This window comes from Scyliorhinus torazame, chromosome 19 (genome assembly GCF_047496885.1).
Source record: "Scyliorhinus torazame isolate Kashiwa2021f chromosome 19, sScyTor2.1, whole genome shotgun sequence".
Lineage (NCBI taxonomy): Eukaryota > Metazoa > Chordata > Chondrichthyes > Carcharhiniformes > Scyliorhinidae > Scyliorhinus > Scyliorhinus torazame.
This window is the reverse complement of record NC_092725.1, coordinates 55,601,319-55,623,302: the sequence shown is the minus strand read 5'-3', so window position 1 is coordinate 55,623,302 and position 21,984 is coordinate 55,601,319. Positions and strand designations below refer to the sequence as shown.

The 21,984-nt window shown below is 47.9% G+C and overlaps 1 protein-coding gene and 1 pseudogene across 2 annotated transcripts in view; one reads left to right on the top strand and one right to left on the bottom strand.

The window, feature by feature from the left end:
* tmtc1 (transmembrane O-mannosyltransferase targeting cadherins 1) overlaps positions 1–21,984 on the bottom strand; it is a 229,031-nt gene that overhangs the window by 163,315 nt on the left and 43,732 nt on the right. Inside the window, exons 3-4 of one of the 2 annotated variants that reach the window (XM_072484310.1) lie at positions 13,799–13,872; positions 9,035–9,211 (exon numbers count right to left, since the gene is read on the bottom strand). In XM_072484310.1, coding sequence (XP_072340411.1) covers positions 9,035–9,211; positions 13,799–13,872 — 251 coding nt within the window. The remainder of the gene's footprint in view (positions 1–9,034; positions 9,212–13,798; positions 13,873–21,984) is intronic. The other variant, XM_072484311.1, reaches the window with a different exon arrangement.
* On the top strand, positions 18,282–18,589 carry LOC140396600 (histone H2A.V pseudogene; annotated as a pseudogene).

Here is a 21,984-nt window from a genome sequence, read left to right as displayed (position 1 = left end):
CGTCTGTGGTATTTAATATATGTTTAACACTCAGTGAGATGGCTGAACGTGAAGACAGATCGTTATGCCAAATATACAGCCTTCAAATCACAGAATCATAGAATAATGCATCACAGTAGGCCATTATTCACTAACATTACTATCCAATTAGTCCAGGCTCTTTCTCCATAGCCCTGAAAACGTTTGTGTGTCAACTACTTTTTCAATTCTCTTTTGAAAGTTACCATTGAATCTACCTCCACCACTTCCTATTTAAAAAGTTTTTAGATTTAAATTTTTCCAACGAAGAGGCAATTTAGCGTGGCCAATCCACCTACCCTGCACGACTTTGGATTGTGGGGGTGAGGCCCACGCAGACACGGGGAGGATGTGCAAACTCCACACGTACAGGGTCCCGGGGCCAGGACAGAATCCGGGTCCTCGGCGCCGTGCGATAGCAGTGCTAACCACTGCACCACCGTGCCACCCCTCCATCACACTTTCAGACAGTGCAGCCTAGGTCACATCAACTTGCCGCGTAAACCTTCCTGCTCGTCTCGCCCTGTGTTCTTTTGCCAATCGCATTAAATCTGTGTCCACCGGTTAGCCACTGAAAACAGCAACTCCTTACTGATTTAATCAGGCCTTTGGACGCCTCTGTCAAATTTTCTCTTTACCCCCTCTGCTCCAAAATCCCCAGCTTCTGCATTTCATATACATAGATCCAAGTTCCTCATCCACGGCACCATTCCTGTACCACTCTTTTGAACTCTTCCCTGAGGTCTTGACATGGTGCAGTGACCAGAAATGAACACAGTACGCCATTAGCTAGGGACCCGGGTTCAATTCCGGTCTTGGGTGACTGTCTGTGTGGAGTTTGCATGTTCTTCCCGTCTGCATGGGTTTCCTCTGGGTGCTCCGGTTTCCTCCCATAGTCCAAAGGCGTGCAGGTTAGGTGGATTGGCCGTGCTAAATTGCCCCTTAGTGTCCCTTAGGTTAAGTGGGGTTATGGAGATAGAACGAGGGAGCCGACCTAGGTAGGGTGCTCTTTCGGAGGGTCGGTGCATACGCTATGGGCCGAATGGCCTCGTCTGCACTGTAGAGATTCTATGAGTTTAAAAAGTAGGCTTCATATTGCTGTGTCACCGATGAATGCTGCCCTGTCACCTTTGAATGCCTGCTTACATGCATCCCCAGGTCTCTCTGTTCTTGCATCCTCTTTAAAATCAGACCATTTAGTTCACATTGCTCCTCCTCATTCTTCCTACCATCATGGTGCTGCACACTTACCGGTGTTAAATTTTCATCGACCATGCATTGGCGAGTTTCATCCGTCCGAGTTCCGTATAATCTCCTTAACGTTCATTAAACTTCCAAATTTTGTGACATGGCAGACTCCGAAAATGATGCGTTGTATAAGTCCAGAGTAGTGTGTGCCAAGGCCAGAAAGGGTCCAATTACAGACCCCGCCTAAGGAACACCACTGTACACCTCTGTCCAGTCTGGAAGCTACTCTCTCCTTTTTGCCCCTTCGCCAATTTCTTCCCCCCCCCTTTCCACCGTGAAAATACACAAGCTGCAAATAGATATTATATAGCTTGTAAACATGGAGCCCGGAAATGCATAGCCCATAAACATATAACATGCAAATATAAACCAAGCAAATCATGCAGCCTACAAATATAATTACTTCAGCTTCGTCAAAGTTCTCGTAGGGCACTCTACTCAGCTGTACAGACCAGATGTCTTGTCTGATTTATGGGGTCTGCATCGAGTCAGCTGATCCCAATGAGAAGGAGACAGAAGGTTTCCTGTGTCAAATTGCAGCATTTCTGCATTAACCCCTTTCACCTGATTTTGTTTTTATTAGCAGACACATCTGGTGAGTTTGCAATGAGGTTTTTGGTCCTGGGGCCTGGGCTGGAGGGAATGCTCGCCGATCAGGGCGATACACAATTGTCTGAGAGCTTCCGGGCCTTGCCAGCCCTCCAAAGAGCAGTCACCACGTGTATTACATCAGGTGAGTTTCACCAGGTTTATGTACCTTTCCCAATTTGCCATTTCTCTGCAAGAGCCAGGCAGTCGCCAGGTGAGGGGCTCACACCTGGGAGCCCAGGGTGAGGTGAGAACCACGGGCTTATTGAGTGATTCTGCTCTCACAATGTTCTGCAGATTCGCAGTGACTCAGTTGGTGACACTCTTGTCTGTGAACCGGAAGGTTGTGCGTTGAGGCCAGGCACCAGAAGCACAAACGCACAAAGGTCGAAGGCGACTCTCCTGCGCCAGTTCTGAGGGAGTTGGCCACTGTCAGGGATGATGTTTTTCAAATGATTTTTAAAAATAAATTTAAAGTACCCAATTCTTTTTTCCAATTAAGGGGCAATTCAGTGTGGCCAATCTATCTACCCTGCACATCCTTTTGGGTTGTGGAAGTGAAACCCACGCGGACACGAGGAGAATGTGCAAACTCCACACGGACGGTGACCCGGGGCCGGGATCGAACCTGGGTCCTTGGCGCAGTGAGGCAGCAGTGCTAACCACCGCATCACTGTGCTGGCCCCAAAGTGACGTCTTCCAAATGAGACACAAACTGAGGTCCCAATTGCCCTGTCAACTGACAAATGAGGCAGGGATCCCCCGACACTGCGAAGGGGAACAGGGGAGCATGCCCAGCCCAATGTTGATCACTCAACCAACAACATGAAAAATAGGTGCAATGATCATTCGGCTGAATGCCATTTTTGGGATCTTGCTGTGCACACAGTGGCTGATGCATTGCCCACGACAAAATGGCTTCTTTTTGGGTGCAGATCAGTTTGGGATGTCCGGAGGTCTCGAAAGACATTCTGGAAATGGGACTGGTTTTCTTTGACTCTGGTCAGTTGATTGAAGCTCGACATTCTGAGGTCGCTCAGCCTGGGATATAGACTGTCTGTTGAATTTCCACTTCGGCAGCCTTCACCGGAGGTCTGGGCTCCGTGTGGAAGGCAGCATTGTGCAGTGCACTCATGCTGAAAATACTGCCTGCTGCAAGAATGAACAAGGCAATCGCTCTGTGCTGCTCAAAGCAGCTCCGCACAGCACACAATGTACCAACCACTCACAGGTCCCCAAGAATGAGAGCAAGGTTCACAACAGGAGCACCTTCAATCAAGGAAAGTAGCTTTCTCTCTCTGTCCAGAACAAGGGGGCAGAACCTAGAAAATAGAACTGAGCCATCCACTGACCTCTCCCATCCATCTGTGGATACTTGCCCAATTGAAAATTGGGGGGGGTGGGGGTAGAGAAATCACAACACGAGGTTTCAACAGCAAGATTCCCGTTTTCTAACTCTCCTGGGATTTTGCACCCGCATTGCCATTTACCCCATATCAGGGTGCAAAATCCACCCCTCTCCCCACGGAATAACTCCCCTATTTTTGTTTGAAAAGATGTCATGGGATCTTTTCTCTCCACCCGAGGTGGAGGACAGGGCCTCAGTTCAACTTCTCATCTGAAAGGCAGCCCTTCCAACAGTGCAGCACTCCCTCGGTACTGCACTGGACGTATCAGCCTAGATTCTTGTGCTGAAGTCTTGGGACTTGAACCCGCGACCTGCTGACTCAGAGGCGAATGTGCTACCAACTGAGCCACTGCAGGTATGGAATTAAAGCAGGTGTGCAAAGTTGAGTGCAGCCATGACCTGATTCGGTGTCGAAAAAGGCTCGAGGGGCTGAATGGCTTACTCTGACTCCTGACTCCCCGAATAGCCGCCGGAATGTGGCGACTAGGGGCTTTTCACAGTAACTTCATTTGAAGCCTACTTGGGACAATAAGCGATTTTCATTTTTTCATGTTCATGTCCGAAAGGCTGAATCGTACAACAAAGTCACAGGATCCTCATTGAATGCTTGCTAGTGGCTGACAGAGACAAGAAACCAGTTTTTAACCAACTTGGCCAAGTCGCAAGATGCACCCCTGACCCCCACTCCCTAGTGCCACCTTCCCCCAAGGCCATTCCCCAAAGGAGCAGCAGTAAGGTTCTAACCCCACTGTAGACAGTTACCAGTTCCAAGCAGAGTTGCAACTCTCAATTCTAAGACATTCACATCCAGTGAGTGAGGGTTGTGGGAGTCTGTAATACCCTGCCCACCATGTTGGAGTAACCACCTGAACAGCTGAGATTAAAATGGGTCCGGCCACATGCGGAGCGATGCTGTCGTTCCCGGTCAGGCTGTTCACTCATCCTCCCCCTACATCAAACTGTTCTGCAAGCCAAGACAAATCCAGAGGTATGAAAGACACCTCATTGCACCTCAAGTCAATAAAAATGAAATGAAAATCGCTTATTGTCACAAGTAGGCTTCAAATGAAGAAAACTGTGAAAAGTCCCTAGTCGCCACATTCCGGCGCCTGTTCGGGGAGGCTGGTACGGGAATTGAACCGTGCTGCTGGCCTGCTTGGCCTGCTTTAATCGGGTGAACATGAGGGAACGGGGTAGCAGGGCAAGGGGCTGGGTGTACATGCATGCAGGGTTCAAATACACACCTTTGGATCCAAACCCGAGCAAAACACCGTAAATGAATAAAAAAGAAGTGCCTTTGTTCTCACCCAGCCAATAACTATGACAATTATTCTGTCCAATGCATGATTATGGAGACCACTGGGCGTTAATCACCCAGGTGACTGCAACCAACAGTGTATAGTCATCTGGTTTTATTTATCTGTGTATTAAAACATGTATATTTTCAGCAGCACCTCTCCAACAGTGTGGCAAGATGCAGGCTACCCGTTCTCGATCACTTTGAGGAAGTTGGATGTGTATCAATGGAGTGGGAGAAGGGGAATTGACTTCCCAGGAAGTGTAGAAAGACGTCATATACCATCAAACTTCACTGCTGCAGTCAAGACCTTGGAGAGAGGTAAAACAAGAGAAAGAGAAAGTTTACCTTCAAGCACTATCAAGAAAGCAATGTCATTCTGAGGTAACCAGTTATGGCTGAGAGTCAGTCCTCAGAACAGGATTACAGTTAGTTTTCGCAATGAGGGGACTGGACTCCTCCATCATTTTGTGGATGTATTATCCTCCGATCACCTCTGGCTTCTATTAAACGACATTATGACAGTGACTGCACTTCAACTGTATTTCAATGATGTTTGAGATCATGAACTATGCAAGGAGCGATCTCAAATTTTCCTTAAAGGGGAACATCAGTAGGGAAATTCTTTGCAAGGCCCCCCCATTCATCCAACGCTACTTCGACAGAGATGCAAGCAGACAGGGGGCAAAATTCTCCGGTATCGGCGCGATGTCCGCCGACCGGTGCCCAAAACGGCGCAAATCAGTCGGGCATCGCACCGCCCTAAAGGTGCGGAATCCTCCGCATCTTGGGGGGCCAAGCCCCAACCTTAAGGGGCTAGGCCCGCGCCGGACTGATTTCCGCCCCGCCAGCTGGCGGAAAAGGCCTTTGGTGCCCCGCCAGCTGGCGCGGAAATGACATCTCCGGGCGGTACATGCGTAGGAGCGTTAGCGGCCGCTCACGGCATCCCCGCGCATGCGCTGTGGAGGGAGTCTCTTCCGCCTCCGCCATGTTGGAGACCGTGGCGAAGGCGGAAGGAAAAGAGTGCCCCCACGGCACAGGCCCGCCCGCGGATCGGTGGGCCCCGATCGCGGGCCAGGCCACCGTGGGGGCACCCCCCGGGGCCAGATCGCCCCCCCCCCCCCCCAGGACCCCGGAGCCCGCCCGCGCCACCTTGTCCCGCCGGTAAGGTAGGTGGTTTAATCTACGGCGGCGGGACAGGCATTCTAGCAGCGGGACTGCCGGAGAATCACGGGGGGGCCCGCCAACCAGCGCGGCGCGATTCCCGCCCTCGCCGAATATCCGGTGCTGGAGAATTCGGCAACCGGCGGGGGCGGGATTCATGCCAGCCCCCGGCGATTCTCCGACCCGGCAGGGGGTCGGAGAATCTCGCCCAGGGTGACTCCACCGCTCATTCACCAAAATTCCTGACACTGATCCAAAACTCACTGGAAGAAAATTCAGCCCCAGTTTTGTTTTGGGCAACAGCATTGGACGGAGATGGTGGGGAACAGGCAATGGGAACATCAAGTACTGATCTATACAGGAGTAAAACCCAGCTGACTGAATCGATGGTCCTGTGGTCATCATTTTGCATTGTATCAGTTCGCACAAACCTGGTGGGGTATAGCACTGCGAGGCTAGCGAGAGATACTGTGCGCGTTACCGGTTGTCTCGTTATTTGATGAGTGAGTGCTTCAGAAATCGCAGGACAAGGAAGACCACAATCCATCCACTTCAGCTTCTATCATTCTGTTAGTTGCATGTTACAGTGATAACAAAGTTATTGACTTATCATAATGATCGGTCTCTATCCATTAGTCTACAACAGACCAGACATGACCTGAGGAGAACTCCAGTGGTGGAGAGCTTTGGGAACCATAGATCCAAATTTTCTCCCCCAATTGTAGTAGTTCCGTTAGTAAAAGGTCCAGGGTCTGATTTGCAAACAGTGAAGACCTCATTGCCAATGGGGTTTGCTCAGAGTGCTTCCAGCAGCTACTGTAGACATGCTTGTGGGATATTCCAACTTGGGGATTGTCCTTTCATTCTGATCTTACAGGCCAGCAACGGGCATTGTGCTGGCAGGATAACAGAGCTCTCTTGCAGGAAGTGGCTCTGTAATATAACTGGGGTATGACACTCAGTCCTGGCAGGTGACAAGAGACATTTTCAGCCAAGGAAGTGACCATGATAATTTACCCATTTTACCCATTGTAGACTCTAGACAACAAACAGGATGACTTTACTAACTCGAAGGACCCATGGAGTCGTTTTTGGATGCTGTGTTCAGAGTTTTATTCAGGACAACAGGAATTCACATCAAATAATTGAATCTTCGGGCCCTTGGCTCAATTCATCTTGTTGCCACGCGCTGGAACTGAGAGCTCTTTTGTTTTTAGAAAAGTCAAGTTGTCAAGGTTGGAAGCTTTCAAGATTGGGAAAGGAACTCACAACTTGATGCAGGCATACTGTTAAAAGTAGTTTTTTTAAAACCTGAGCTAAGGTTAGGGGGCGCGATTCAGCGCAGAAAATTTGGTCCGCTTTTGGAATGGTGTTTCCGACGGCTGCAACAACAGGATACATGCTGCTATTCACCAGCACTCTGCTGGGTGTTTGGGACTCGGGGCGTTTCTCCCCACTGAGGCCATACACGAGTCGATTTTCGGCTGGAGCTGAGCTCGCCACCAGGATCGGCACCTCATAGGTCAGGGCGCCAATTTGGCCGTCGGCCCGATCTCTGCACCACTCCCCCCAACCTTGTCGAGGCCCCTGGAATCCCCTCCCGCCCCCGCAAGGGGCAAGAGCCCTAGCAGTGCCACTGTGCCGGGGGAGTGTCAGGATATCACCCTGCCTTGCACCAACCACCCGGGGATCTCTGAAGGCCTACAAGACCTCCCCCACCATGCCCAAGTTGCCATCACGTCTGGTCCACATTTGCGAAAACCAGTGCGCAACGGGGCCCTGGAGAGTTCTCACAGGCGCGACGGGTGACCCTTGGGCCCAGCAAGGGTGAGATTCAGATCACGCCGGACGGGGGCGAGTCGGGTGATTCGCGATCTGCCTGCCACGGAACCCAATTTGGGGCTCTCACGCAATTAACCCATTGCGCACGGATCCGCGTCAGGTGCAACGCGGTCGCTGAATCGCGCCATTGAAAGGAGTGAGTAAGAAGCAGAGTCAGGGAGAAGTAGATGGAGCATTCTAGAGACGGGAGAGGAGAGATGGATGGAGGGGCTGTTTAGCACAGGGCTAAATCGCTGGCTTTGAAAGCGGACCAAGGCAGGCCAGCAGCACGGTTCAATTCCCGTAACAGCCTCCCCGAACAGGCGCCGGAATGTGGCGACTAGGGGCTTTTCACAGTAACTTCATTTGAAGCCTACTTGTGACCATAAGCGATTTTCATCATCTTTCTTTCATGTGTTCAGAAAGCTTGTACAGGAGATGGAACAAAGGCAAAACAAAAAAAAAGTGTGGTTCGTAAGGCCTGACCACCTTTGATCAGTCCTGAGAGTTATTATGCCCAGATGTTCTTCAAAGGAGATGCCCAGACAGTGTTTTGTTCACAAACCCAAAGTGTGTGGGCCCCAAAGACTTGCCACTAAAGGTTTCCTGACAACAGAAGGTGGTTATATCACCATCAACATTTGATCAGTAATAATCAAAGAGCCAGAACAGATCTTGGTGGAGACTAAATTATTCAATAGCTACAAGATTCCTTTCAGCTACCCACCCCCTTGAATTAACATTTTCATTCTGCATCGCTGGAAAAGAGACGTGTCGAAGATCTTTGGCTTGCATACAAGAGGGTAATTTATAAGAATGCCAGTGTAAAGGGCGGTACACTCAGAATTGTTGCATTTGCAGATATTGGAAGAAAAATAAACCGGGATTTATATCATAGGCATGTGCTTAATCACACCACACATTGGGCAAACACTGACTAAACACTTCTCATCTGGGACCAGGGATTATATCCTCAGTTCCTGCTCGTTGGCAATGAGCAGGAACAGCGATAGTTGTACTGCCACCTCTGGCAAGAAATATGAACTTTGTCCTCTAATTTACCGCTTTTAAGTTATTAAAAATTGCCTGTTCTAGATTAAACAAAGAGATTGATTGCGACAAATTGTCAACAACAACACGACTACTGTTCTATCAGAATGGCGGAAGGTGAACGAGGCGGAGTACAGATTCTGTTCAACTAACAATTCCCGTGCGGTTCCTCGATATTGCCGCCAGAAATAATGGTGTGCACCTTGACAAATGCAGTGTGTCGCAGAAAATAATACATGGTCATTACCAGTTACAATGAATTTGCGTCAAAAGCAAACGAAAGGCCGTTCCTACCCCAGCCTCAGCTCGCTCTTGGGCTGAGCAAAGATTGTCAATCTCGATTGCAGTAGCTCAGTCAATAACATATTCAGCTTTGTCAATAACTATCTCCTTTTCAAAAAAAAAATGCAAAGTACCTACTTCACGTCGTTGAAACTTACATGAGAAGTTTGTTCGGGCACAGCACAAGAAGGTCGTAGATAAGACACACTCCAAAGACGGTGATCCCTGTCTCTTTCACCAGCATCGCACAGGTACCCAGGAAAAGGCTCAGCAACAGGAAGAATGGAGAGCTGGTGGGGGGAAAATATTTCCCAATATGGCTACAGTTCACACTCCTGCAAAGAAGAGAAAGATTTTCAGGCACCAGGTGCAACAGTTATTCACAATTATCTAATCTTCTCCAGCACTGCAATAAAGCTAAAGAACGGCTGCAGATTCTGGAGAAGCCGTTTGGTAATATAGAACTCGAGTATTGCTATAAAAAAACCCACTGTTGAAGGTTTTCGTACTGCACTCAATTGGATAGGGTTTGCAAGCATAAAGGCAACAATTTATACTGTGCCAGAAGAGAGTACTGATTAGTTGGCAAGTAGACTCTGTTAGGCAGAGGCGCTAGCATGGAGAAGGCACCAGGTGACAGTTAACTGTCATGCTTTTGTTTATCTTCAAACCAGAGTCGACAAACTCTGATTGGTCAAAGCATAGGGAATGAACCAGGGAATGGCTGTCCTCCCCCCCCACCCCACCCCTACCCAAGCAGAGTCAAAAAAAGCAAAGGATAGGACCTTGCGTGTGGATATATATGTAGCTTCCAGTACACGTAAATGAGCACACTGCAAGCCTGACTGTGCCTGCGTGATGCCTGAGCCAGGCATCTCAATGACTATCAGATCATCATTCTGACTATTTCACAACTCGCAAAGTACTGGCTGTACCCGGCCAGCCTATGTTCACCAAACTCAAAAAGAGTCCAACATTAGCTGTGATTCCGCGACTGGACAGCACTTGCTAAACAATCCTCATTGTGCTAAAAATTATACTGAAAACCAATTTAAGATTATCAGTCAGTTTTCCACTTATGGGTGCTGCAAGTTACATAAATTCACGCAAAGCACCCTATCCTTTTTTTGTGAGGGCCACAAAGAATCCAGCACGAGTTTTAAGGATACAAAGTAATAACATTTATTTACAATATATATATATATATATATATATATAACAGCAGCAGCAACTTCCCTTGCTGCACACTCCTTCCTGCTGGTTCCTAAACTGGCCAGCTTTATTTATACTAGGAGTTTACTAATGGTTTCTCCGCCCCCTCATTGGGGAAGCTCATACTCCCACAGGATTGTGGGATTGTCATTAGTCCCCAGCCAATGGTAAGTAGGCAGGTTATAACACCTTTGCAGATAGAATGAACATGTCCATATATTGCATCTTTTTCAACTAAACAAAAACTTTTGGGGAGAGTTATCGCCATTCCCTGGTTCATTCCCCAGGCCAATGCCTTGATCAGAATTGACCGGCCTGGTTTGAATTTCAGCAGAAGCTTGGCAATTAAATGTTCCCTGGCATCACCTCTACCAATAAGGGTACATTTGCCAACCAATCAGCACTCTCTTCTCAGTATAAATTATAGTTCCCATGACATTTGGTTTTCTTATGAACATGTGATGAGTGCAAAACAAAAAGCTTCAATAGCATGTCTCTTTTTTCAACCATGCTGAAAATCAACAGAAATGGACAGGAGACTGTTAAATAAGCAAGTCCTTGGCTATCTTCCAGCCATCAGTTCTGTTGTATTATGAACCCATCTCTTCTCTTTACACGTATACTTCTAACATTTTTGGTTACTATTATATCATTTTGTCCCAATGACAAGATTTCTTTCTAATTGCTTTGGTATTTGGTTAATTTGATTTTCAGGACAAGTGATCTCACAAGGCGGTGGTGTATAGTCACTGGACTAGTAATCCAGAGACCCAGGGTAACGCTCTGGGGTCCTGGGTTTTTAATCCCACCATGGCAGGTGGTGAAATATGAATGCAACAAAAATCTGGAACTAAAAGTCGAATGACAACCATTGTTGATTGTTGTAAAAACGCCATCTGGTTTACGAATATCTTTCAGGGAAGGAAATCTGCCATCCTTACCCAGTCTGGCCTACATATGACTCCAGACCCACCCAGCGAAACGGTTGACTCTTAGCAAGCCTCTCAGTTAAAGGGCAATTAGGGAAGGCCACCAAATGCTGGCCCAGCCAGCGATGCCCACATAGAATTGTCATAGAATTTACAGTGCAGAAGGCCATTCGGCCCATAAAGTCTGCCCTGGCCCCTGGAAAGAGCACCCTACTTTAAAAAAATTTTTTTTTTACAGTACCCAATTAATCTTTTTTCCAATTAAGGGGCAATTTAGTGTGGCCAATCCACTTACCCTGCACATCTTTGGGTTGTGGAGGTGAAACCCACGCAAACACGGGGAGAATGTGCAAACTCCACACAGACAGTGACCCAGGGCCGGGATCGAACCTGGGACCTCGGCGCCGTGCGGCAGCCGCGCTAACCACTGCGCCACCGTGCTGCCCGGAAAGAGCACCCTACTTAAGCCCATGCCTCCACCCTATCCCCGTAACCCAGTAACCCCACCTAACCTTTGGACACTAAGGGCAATTTATCATGGCCAATCCACCTAACCTGCACATCTTTGGACTGTGGATGGAAACTGGAGCACCCGGAGGAAACCCACGCAGACATGGGGAGAAAAACATCACACAGAGAGTCACCCGAGGCCTGAATTGAAGCTGGGACCCTGGAGCTGTGAGGCTGCAGTGCTAACCAATGTGCCACCATGCCGCGCATCCAAGAAACACTTTCAATTGCTGACGACCCTGGATGAAACCCGCAATCTTTAATGGACAACTCTCAAACCGGTGGGACGTAACAGGGATGTCATACAGGACTAAATCACCCATCTCACCAGCGGTCAAATTCATCACAATTTCAAATTCTGATGATGGTATTGTTTTTAAAATGGAATGAAAAAGGTATAGATTTTGGATCGGAGTTAACCCTAACCTTCTATTGGGTTTAGCATTGCAGTCTCTTAACTGCGAGTGGCTTTGACGTCCCCTATGATTAACTTGACTACTCACTATCTAATTATCTGACCTGGGACTGTGTGGGGGAAGAGCATTGGTGGGGATGGGATTTGGTAGTTTATAACTACAACTACATTCTGCAATCTCACATTTCCCCCATTCCCACTCAGCAGTACAAACTGCTCCACGCTGTAGTGAGATCAGACCTATTCCACAACAATAAGGCAATTAATTGTTTTTCATGAGTGAACGGATTAACAGCTAAAGCACAAATCAACTAATTTCATGCAATTCCTCATAATGCAGAAAAATAACTGCACGCCACACTGCCGTCCCAATCAGCACCCCTACTCCAGGCTAGCACCCTCCCTGAATTGAATCATGCAAGCACCGCAAGACTCAATGGGCCGAATGGTCACCCTCTGGACTGTGGGGATTTTTTTTCCTTTTTTAAAATAAATTTAGAGAACCCAATTATTATTTTTCCAATTAAGGGGCAATTTAGCGTGGCCAATCCACCTAACCTGCACATCTTTGGGTTGTGGGGGTGAAATCCACGCAGACATAGGGAGAATGTGCAAACTCCACATGGACAGCGACCCAGGGCCGGGATTCGAACCGGGGTCCTCGGCGCCGTGGTCCCAGTGCTAACCACTGCGCCACCGTGCTGCCCTGACTGTAGGGATTCTATGGGAAATGGTCAGCTGTGATTCGATGGAAAAGAGAGCTTCTCTACCATCTCTTGAAAATGAAAATGAAAATCGCTTATTGTCACAAGTAGACTTCAATGAAGTTACTGTGAAAAGCCCCTAGTCGCCACATTCTGGCACCTGTTCGGGGAGGCTGTTACGGGAATTGAACCGTGCTGCTGGCCTGCCTTGGTCTGCTTTCAAAGCCAGCGATTTAGCCCTGTGCTAAACAGCCCCTTACAGACTTGTGCTCTGCTTCCTCAGCTGACTGGACATCAAAAGGTTGGACCTCTGGCCTACACACAACTCGCCTCCCAAGGATTAGTCAGTTGAGTTAACACTCAAGCTGACTATCAACTACATTTGTGTTTCCCGGACAACTAATCCCAGTTGAGCTCTTCTAACGAGACTGTTTTCAAATGTGTTCATGACTTCCATTTCTCAAACTGATTTGAGGAGCAGTTTTAATGGCTCGCCTAGAATTAGATATAACTCTTGGAGCTAAAGGTATCATGGGGAATTGTGGGGGGGGGGAAAAGAGTGGGAATTTGATGATCAGCCATGATTGTAATGAATGGCGGAGCAGGCTCAGAGGGCCGAATGGCCGCCTCCTGCTTCTATTTTCTATGTAGGGCAGTGGTGTTCCAGTGATTCTTTGTTTTAAATAAATTCAGAGTATCCAATTCTTTATTTTTCCCCAATTATGGGGCAATTTAGCGTGGCCAATCCACCTACCCGGCACATATTTTGGGGTTGTGGGGGTGAGACCCACGCCGACACGGGGAGAATTTGCAAACTCCACACGCATAGTGACCCAGGGCCGGGATTCGAACCTTGGTGCCGCGAGGCTGCAGTGCCAACCACTGGGCCACTGTCCCACCCCTGTTCCAGTGATTCTTGGTGGATTTGGGGGGATAATCTTTAAAACATTGACTGCGGTTTCATATCAAAAATATCATACAATTCGGTACTACCAAATCACTTCCAGGATGAATAGGTAAAAAGAATTAAACCTGAAACACAATGGACAGATACGAGCAAAACAAAAAAAGCCAGCTCATATTGAAAAAAAATCCTACAACTCTGCAAGTGGTTCACTAGTTTAACAGAGGAATGACATAGCTTGTACGCACCTAAGGTAGGACAGAAAAGCCAACAGGAAGAGGACGCAAGCTAACACGTCTGCTCGACCCACAATCCCCGTCACCTGGAAAAATAAGGACCACAGACATGAGAATACATCCACAGAATCACAGGAAAAGGGTTCACCTCCTCTCCCAAATCCTCCCACATCTCTCCTGGCAAGTAGGAACCGCCCTACTATCGGCTGCGGGCCTCTAGAACCTCTTCGCCCCGTAAACCTGTGCAAGTGCGAGCTAGGCTACCCAAGTGATGAGTCCCATCTCACAAATCCCCATTCTGAGGATCAAGCAAGAAATCACAGGCAGGTGAAGTGAGAAAGCGGGCAAAAAAATATGGCAGATGTGAATGAACAGGTTGGGTGAATTGTCCACGCTAAATTGCCCTTAGTGCCCAGGGATGTGCAGGTAAGGTTACAGGGTGGACGGAGGGAATGGACCTGGGTGGAGTGTTCTTTCAGCGGGTTGGTTGGGGTTCGATGGGCCAAACGCCCTCCTTCTGCACTGCAGAGATTCTATGATTTTATGAGAAAATGTGAAGTTGTCCGCTCAGGTGTAAAGAATAGAAAAGCAGAATATTGTTTGCACAGAGAGGTTACAGAGTACAGAGGGATCTGGCTGTCCTCACATAAAGCTCGGCGTGCAGCCACAGCAAGTAATTGGGAAAGCAGTGGAATCTTGAACCGTATCGTACTGAGTTTGGAGGACACAGGTAGGAAAGTCTTGCCACAGCTGTCCAGGCCATTGGTGAGACCACACCCAGAGTACTGCGTGCAGTTTGGATCTCCTTACTCAGGGAGGGAAACACTTGCAGTGGAAGCAGTTCAGAGTAGGTTCACCAGGCCGAATCCGATATGAAGAATTGTCTTATGAGGAGAGGTGGGAGCAGGTCTGGCCAATACTCATTGTAATTAAGAATGAGAGATTCCGAGATTCTGCTCGACAGGGATGACACTGAGAGGCCATTTCCCTTCTGGGGGGAATCCAGAACTAGTGGGTATAGATGCAGAATATGAGATCCCGCATTTCAGATGGAGACAAGAAAGAATTGCTTTTTACTCAGAAGGTCATTAATCAGAATTAACTCCCCCAGTGATCGGTGGGTCTGGTTCACTGAATATGGTCAAGACTCAATCAGAAAAATGGCTGATCTATAGGGGAGTCGAGGGTTATGGGGGCTGGCAGGAAAGTGGAATTGAGGCCACAATAAAGATCAGCTATGATCTTACTGAAGACAGAGCAGGCTCGAGGGGCCAAATGGCCTACTCCTGATCCTATTTCTTGTGTTCTTATCTCCTCGTGTCCACAAAATGTGACCAGGGGATCAGTAGGCCTCTTAAAGAAGGACCCCCTGCACAAGCCTGCACAGGGAAACCTACTGGGTTGGCCACTTGACGTGGGTCACTCCTGTAGCTAGTTAACAGCTGTTGGGGTGGGATGAAGCCCTTAAGTTGGCATTAATTACCAAATTAAGAGCCCCAATTGTCCCTTTGGCAAGCATGTTGCCCAACAACTTCCTGGCACCAGAATAACTGCAGTGGGTGCACGTTGGCGGTGTAAGGCTGCCTGCTGGATCTTACATGCCTCCCCTCTTCAACACCAGCCTAACAGCTTACTGATCCTGTCGGAGGACACCCTATGGTCTTACTCCACCAGGTTCCCCTCCACCGCACACTACCATCCCGCCCCCACCCCCTGCCCCACCCCTAACCACCCTCAAACGCACTGCCAGCAGGGGAATTGCAATCCAGCCTCACAGAGACATGGGCACAAAATCGAGGCTGACAATCCAGTGCAGTACGAAGGGAGTGCCACACTGTCAAAGATGCGGATTAGGCATTAACCTGAGACTCTGCCTGCTCCCCTCAAGTGGCACTATTTTCAACAGCAGGGCAGCTCTTCCCAATGTCCCGTATTGAACCCTCAACAACATCGGTAACACAGATTATCTGGTGGTTTACCACATTGCTGATGGTGAAAGGTTGATGTGTGCAGATTGGCTGTTGTGTTTCTCTCAACAGTGACGACATTTCAAAAAAATACTTCCATTGACCGTGCAGCATTTTGCGATGTCCCGAGAATGTGAAAGGCGGTATAAAAAAAACACACTTTTCTTTCTTTTTAATGGTAGTGCCCTTCCGTTCTGTGGGAATTCGATGGTGCTATGTGGAACATTGAGCTGATCGAGCATTTCTCCAAACACCAGTACTGAGGTAACTACAAATGAATCGGGCCAGCTCTTCTTCTTCCTGACAGCGGGCACAAAAGAAAACAGGCCACAGCTGGATTAAAAAAAAAAAATTTTTTTAATTCCAAGATGGCACCGGAGTGTGGCGACTCTCTGCGAGCTCTCCCGCAGATTCTCTTCCTACATCTTTTATAACCCTTATTATATGTTCTATAATTATTCATTATAGTACAGTGTATGTAATGTATGGAGCGATCTGTCAGGACTGTACGCAGAGAATACTTTTCACTATACCTCAGTACATGTGACAATAAATCAAATAAAAAAATCAAATCAAATAAAGTTCCAGTCTGAGCTCTGGTTAATTTAGGCCTCACTTGGGGATCGATACCAAGCATCTGGTGCTGAGATAAGGCTCCGTGCCATACCTTGCTGGACATTTTCTTACTAAGCCAATAAGGCATGGCTTGAGAGGGAGAATTAAGTATTCAACCTCAAGAAAATATTGCTGCTTTTCTGTTTAAAAAAAAAAAATCCTCAGTCATTTTTTTTTCTTTGCCTCCCCAAATCATCTAATCTCCTCATGCCATAAGCCCTTCTTGATCAAGAAAAATGCATGAAAGCTTCATTAAATGGATGTAAGCCATATAAATTAATGTTCAGTTGTGTGGGAAATAATTCAGATAAATGGGCATTAAGATGCATGGGGAAGTATTTGCAGTAGCTAAGCTATTTTAACACGGCATGTTCATCCAGTTTAATTCCATTCGGGAAGCAGCCACATGAAATGCTGCAGGAAAAAATTGATCCATTCCTGCTGTTCACTGAGCTAATAAATTAATTATAATCGCAGCACTTGCAAAGCACAAGAAGGTTCTTTCCTGGCTGCAGGTCTCTGAAATTTCTTGTATATCGTACTTTGCGAGGAACAATTTTGATGGCAAATGTTTGAGAAAGGGAGGCACGGTCAAGATATTAAATTCATGATGCCCTAACACTCCGGTAAGGGTGAGATGGATAACCAAATTCAAATGACTGACTGACGAGGCACAAAGGGAAAGGTAGGAATGTCAGGTTTGATGGAAAATTAAAGTCAAGTTACTGATGTTTGGGCAGCACGGTGGCGCAGTGGTTAGCACTGCAGCCTCACGCCGCCGAGGTCCCAGGTTCGTTCCCGGCAATGGATCACTGTCCGTGTGGAGTTTGCACATTCAACCCGTGTTTGGGTGGGTTTCGCCCCCACAATCCAAAGATGTGCAGGGTAGGTGGATTGTCCACGCTAAATTGCCCCTTAATTGGAAAAATGAATTGAGTACTCTAAATTTATTTTTTAAAAGTTACTGATGTTTAGCACTGAACGTGATGTACTAGCAGACAGAGTCAATGCAAGATTTTCCGTTTGGGGGAAATACGTGTTACCGCCGGGACTGAATTTTATGTTTCCGTTGCGGACGCTATTCGGTAAGCGAGTCAGGATAAGCCAGTACTCTGCCGGGCATGAATTCAGAGCAATTCCCGGCCCAGCGGTTGTTCTCAATGCTGGGGCTGGAGTTTTTTTTCTCTTTTTTATAAATTTAGAGTACCCAATAAATTTTTTCCAATTAAGGGGCAATTTAGTGTGGCCAATTCACCTATCCTGCACATCTTTGAGTTGTCGGGGCGAAACCCAAGCTAACACGGGGAGAATGTGCAAACTCCACACAGACAGTGACCCAGAGCCGGGATTGAACCTGGGACCTCGGCGCCGTGAGGCAGCAATGCTAACCACTGCGCCACCGTGCTGCATGGGGGGGCCGGAGTTGGCGCTAAAGAACCTGACAGCTGGAGCCAATTTTAAGCGCTCCACTTACCACACACTCACATCAGCCACGAAGATGGTTCACAGAAGACCTGCAATCCCCCACCTGCCCTCCTGAGGTCGGGAGTCCGAGGTGGACCCACAACTCCATATAAGTGAGGAGAGGAGAGACTCCCGCTTCCCCAGGGTGGGCCGCAGACTCAAGCCTGCCCTCCTGAACACCGCCTGAGAGTTGATGGCAGAGGCAGTCAGCACCGACAGCCACACCAGGAGGAGGCAGCTGGTGATCCAGAGGAGTGGGGGTGCTGCTCTGAGAAGGGCAGCTAACCGGTTTAGCTCGGTGGGCTAGACAGCTGGTTTGTAATGCAGAACAAGGCCAGCAGCACGGGTTCAATTCCCGTACCAGCTTACCCGAACAGGTGCCGGAATGGGGCGACTAGAAGCTTTTCACAGCAACTTCATACTTGTGACAATAAAAGATTATGAGAGAGAGAAGAAGATGGCTGGTGGGAAAGCTGGGAAGGACTCGGGAAAAGCCAAGGCTAAAGCAGTTTCCTGCTCTCAAAGAGCAGGGCTACAGTTTCCTGTAGGTCGTATTCACAGGCATTTGAAGACTCGTACCACTAGCCATGGACGGGTGGGTGCTACATCTGCAGTGTACAGTGCGCCCATCCTGGAGTATCTCACTGCTGAGGTGCTGGAGTTGGCAGGAAATGCATCAAAGGATCTTAAAGTAAAACGCATCACGCCACGTCACTTGCAGTTGGCTATCCGAGGTGATGAGGAGCTGGATTCATAGAACATAGAACATAGAAAATACAGCACAGAACAGGCCCTTCGGCCCACGATGTTGTGCCGAACCTTTGTCCTAGATTAATCATAGATTATCATTGAATCCACAGGGCAGAAGGAGGCCACTCGGCCCCCCGAGTCCGCACCGGCCCCCGGAAAGAGCACCACACCCAAACCCAACACCTCCACCCAACACCAAGGGCAACCCGGACACCAAGGGCAATCCACCATTGGCCAATCCACCCAACCCGCACATCCCCGGACAGCGGGAGGAAACCGGAGCACCCGGAGGAAACCCACGCAGACACGGGGAGGACGTGCAGACTCCGCACAGACAACGACCCAAGCCGGAACCGAACCTGGGACCATGGAGCTGCGAAGCAACTGCGCCATCCACAATGCTACCGTGCTGCCCCTAAGAACAAATAAATCTACACTATATCATTTTACCGTAATCCATGTACCTATCCAATAGCTGCTTGAAGGTCCCTAATGTTTCCGACTCAACTACTTCCACAGGCAGTGCATTCCATGCCCCCACTCACTCTCTGGGTAAAGAACCTACCTCTGATATCCCTCCTATATCTTCCACCTTTCACCTTAAATTTATGTCCCCTTGTAATGGTGTGTTCCACCCGGGGAAAAAGTCTCTGACTGTCTACTCTATCTATTCCTCTGATCATCTTATAAACCTCTATCAAGTCGCCCCTCATCCTTCTCCGCTCTAATGAGAAAAGGCCTAGCACCCTCAACCTTTCCTCGTAAGACCTACTCTCCATTCCAGGCAACATCCTGGTAAATCTTCTTTGCACCTTTTCCAGAGCTTCCATATCCTTCCTAAAATGAGGCGACCAGAACTGTACACAGTACTCCAAATGTGGCCTTACCAAAGTTTTGTACAGCTGCATCATCACCTCATGGCTCTTAAATTCAATCCCTCTGTTAATGAACGCGAGCACACCATAGGCCTTCTTCACAGCTCTATCCACTTGAGTGGCAACTTTCAAAGATGTATGAACATAGACCCCAAGATTTCTCTGCTCCTCCACATTGCCAAGAACTCTACCGTTAACCCTATATTCCGCATTCATATTTGTCCTTCCAAAATGGACAACCTCACACTTTTCAGGGTTAAACTCCATCTGCCACTTCTCAGCCCAGCTCTGCATCCTATCTATGTCTCTTTGCAGCCGACAACAGCCCTCCTTACTATCCACAACTCCACCAATCTTCGTATCGTCTGCAAATTTACTGACCCACCCTTCAACTCCCTCATCCAAGTCATTAATGAAAATCACAAACAGCAGAGGACCCAGAACTGATCCCTGCGGTACGCCACTGGTAACTGGGATCCAGGCTGAATATTTGCCATCCACCACCACTCTCTGACTTCTATCTGTTAGCCAGTTCGTTATCCAACTGGCCAAATTTCCCACTATCCCATGCCTCCTTACTTTCTGCATAAGCCTACCATGGGGAACTTTATCAAATGCCTTACTAAAATCCATGTACACTACATCCACTGCTTTACCTTGATCCACATGCTTGGTCACCTCCTCAAAGAATTCAATAAGATTTGTAAGGCAAGACCTACCCCTCACAAATCCGTGCTGACTATCCCTAATCAAGCAGTGTCTTTCCAGATGCTCAGAAATCCTATCCTTCAGTACCCTTTCCATTACTTTGCCAACCACCGAAGTAAGACTAACTGGCCTGTAATTCCCAGGGTTATCCCTAGTCCCTTTTTTGAACCGGGGCACGACATTCGCCACTCTCCAATCCCCTGGTACCACCTCTGTTGACAGTGAGGACGAAAAGATCATTGCCAACGGCTCTGCAATTTCATCTCTTGCTTCCCACAGAATCCTTGGATATATCCCGTCAGGCCCGGGGGACTTGTCTATCCTCAAGTTTTTCAAAATGCCCAACACATCTTCCTTCCTCACAAGTATTTCCTCGAGCTTACCAATCTGTTTCACACTGTCCTCTCCAACAATATCGCCCCTCTCATTTGTAAATACAGAAGAAAAGTACTCGTTCAAGACCTCTCCTATCTCTTCAGACTCAATACACAATCTCCCGCTACTGTCCTTGATCGGACCTACCCTCACTCTAGTCATTCTCATATTTCTCACATATGTGTAAAAGGCCTTGGGGTTTTCCTTGATCCTACCCGCCAAAGATTGTTCATGTCCCCTCTTAGCTCTCCTAATCCCTTTCTTCAGTTCCCTCCTGGCTATCTTGTATCCCTCCAATGCCCTGTCTGAACCTTGTTTCCTCAGCCTTACATAAGTCACCTTTTTCCTCTTAACAAGACATTCAACCTCTCTTGTCAACCATGGTTCCCTCACTCGACCATCTCTTCCCTGCCTGACAGGGACATACATATCAAGGACACGTAGCACCTGTTCCTTGAACAAGTTCCACATTTCACTTGTGTCCTTCCCTGCCAGCCTATGTTCCCAACTTATGCACTTCAATTCTTGTCTGACAACATCGTATTTACCCTTCCCCCAATTGTAAACCTTGCCCTGTTGCACGTACCTATCCCTCTCCATTACTAAAGTGAAAGTCACAGAATTGTGGTCACTATCTCCAAAATGCTCCCCCACTAACAAATCTATCACTTGCCCTGGCTCATTACCCAGTACTAAATCCAATATTGCCCCTCCTCTGGTCGGACAATCTACATACTGTGTTAGAAAAGCTTCCTGGACACACTGCACAAACACCACCCCATCCAAACTATTTGATCTAAAGAGTTTCCACTCAATATTTGGGAAGTTAAAGTCGCCCATGACTACTACCCTATGACTTCTGCACCTTTCCAAAATCTGTTTCCCAATCTGTTCCTCCACATCTCTGTTACTATTGGGGGGCCTATAGAAAACTCCTAACAAGGTGACTGCTCCTTTCCTATTTCTGACTTCAACCCATACTACCTCAATAGGGTGATACTCCTCGAACTGCCTTTCTGCAGCTGTTATACTACCTCTAATTAATAATGCCACCCCCCCACCTTTTTACCACCCTCCCTAATCTTATTGAAACATCTATAACCAGGGACCTCCAACAACCATTTCTGCCCCTCTTCTATCCAAGTTTCCGTGATGGCCACCACATCGTAGTCCCAAGTACCGATCCATGCCTTAAGTTCACCCACCTTATTCCTGATGCTTCTTGCAATTCGCTGATCAAGGCAACCATTGCTGGTGGTGGTGTGATTCCTCACATCCATAAGTCTCTGACTGGGAAGAAGGGACAGCGGAAAACTGCATAAAGCCCAGTTTTGAGCCCTACCCTCTTCCTCCCTACTGTCGTACAGTAATTTGGGCAGAAGAAACCTGGGGATACTTGGCATTTTTTTTTTTAAAAAGAGTAGTTAAAATAAAATGGGAAGAG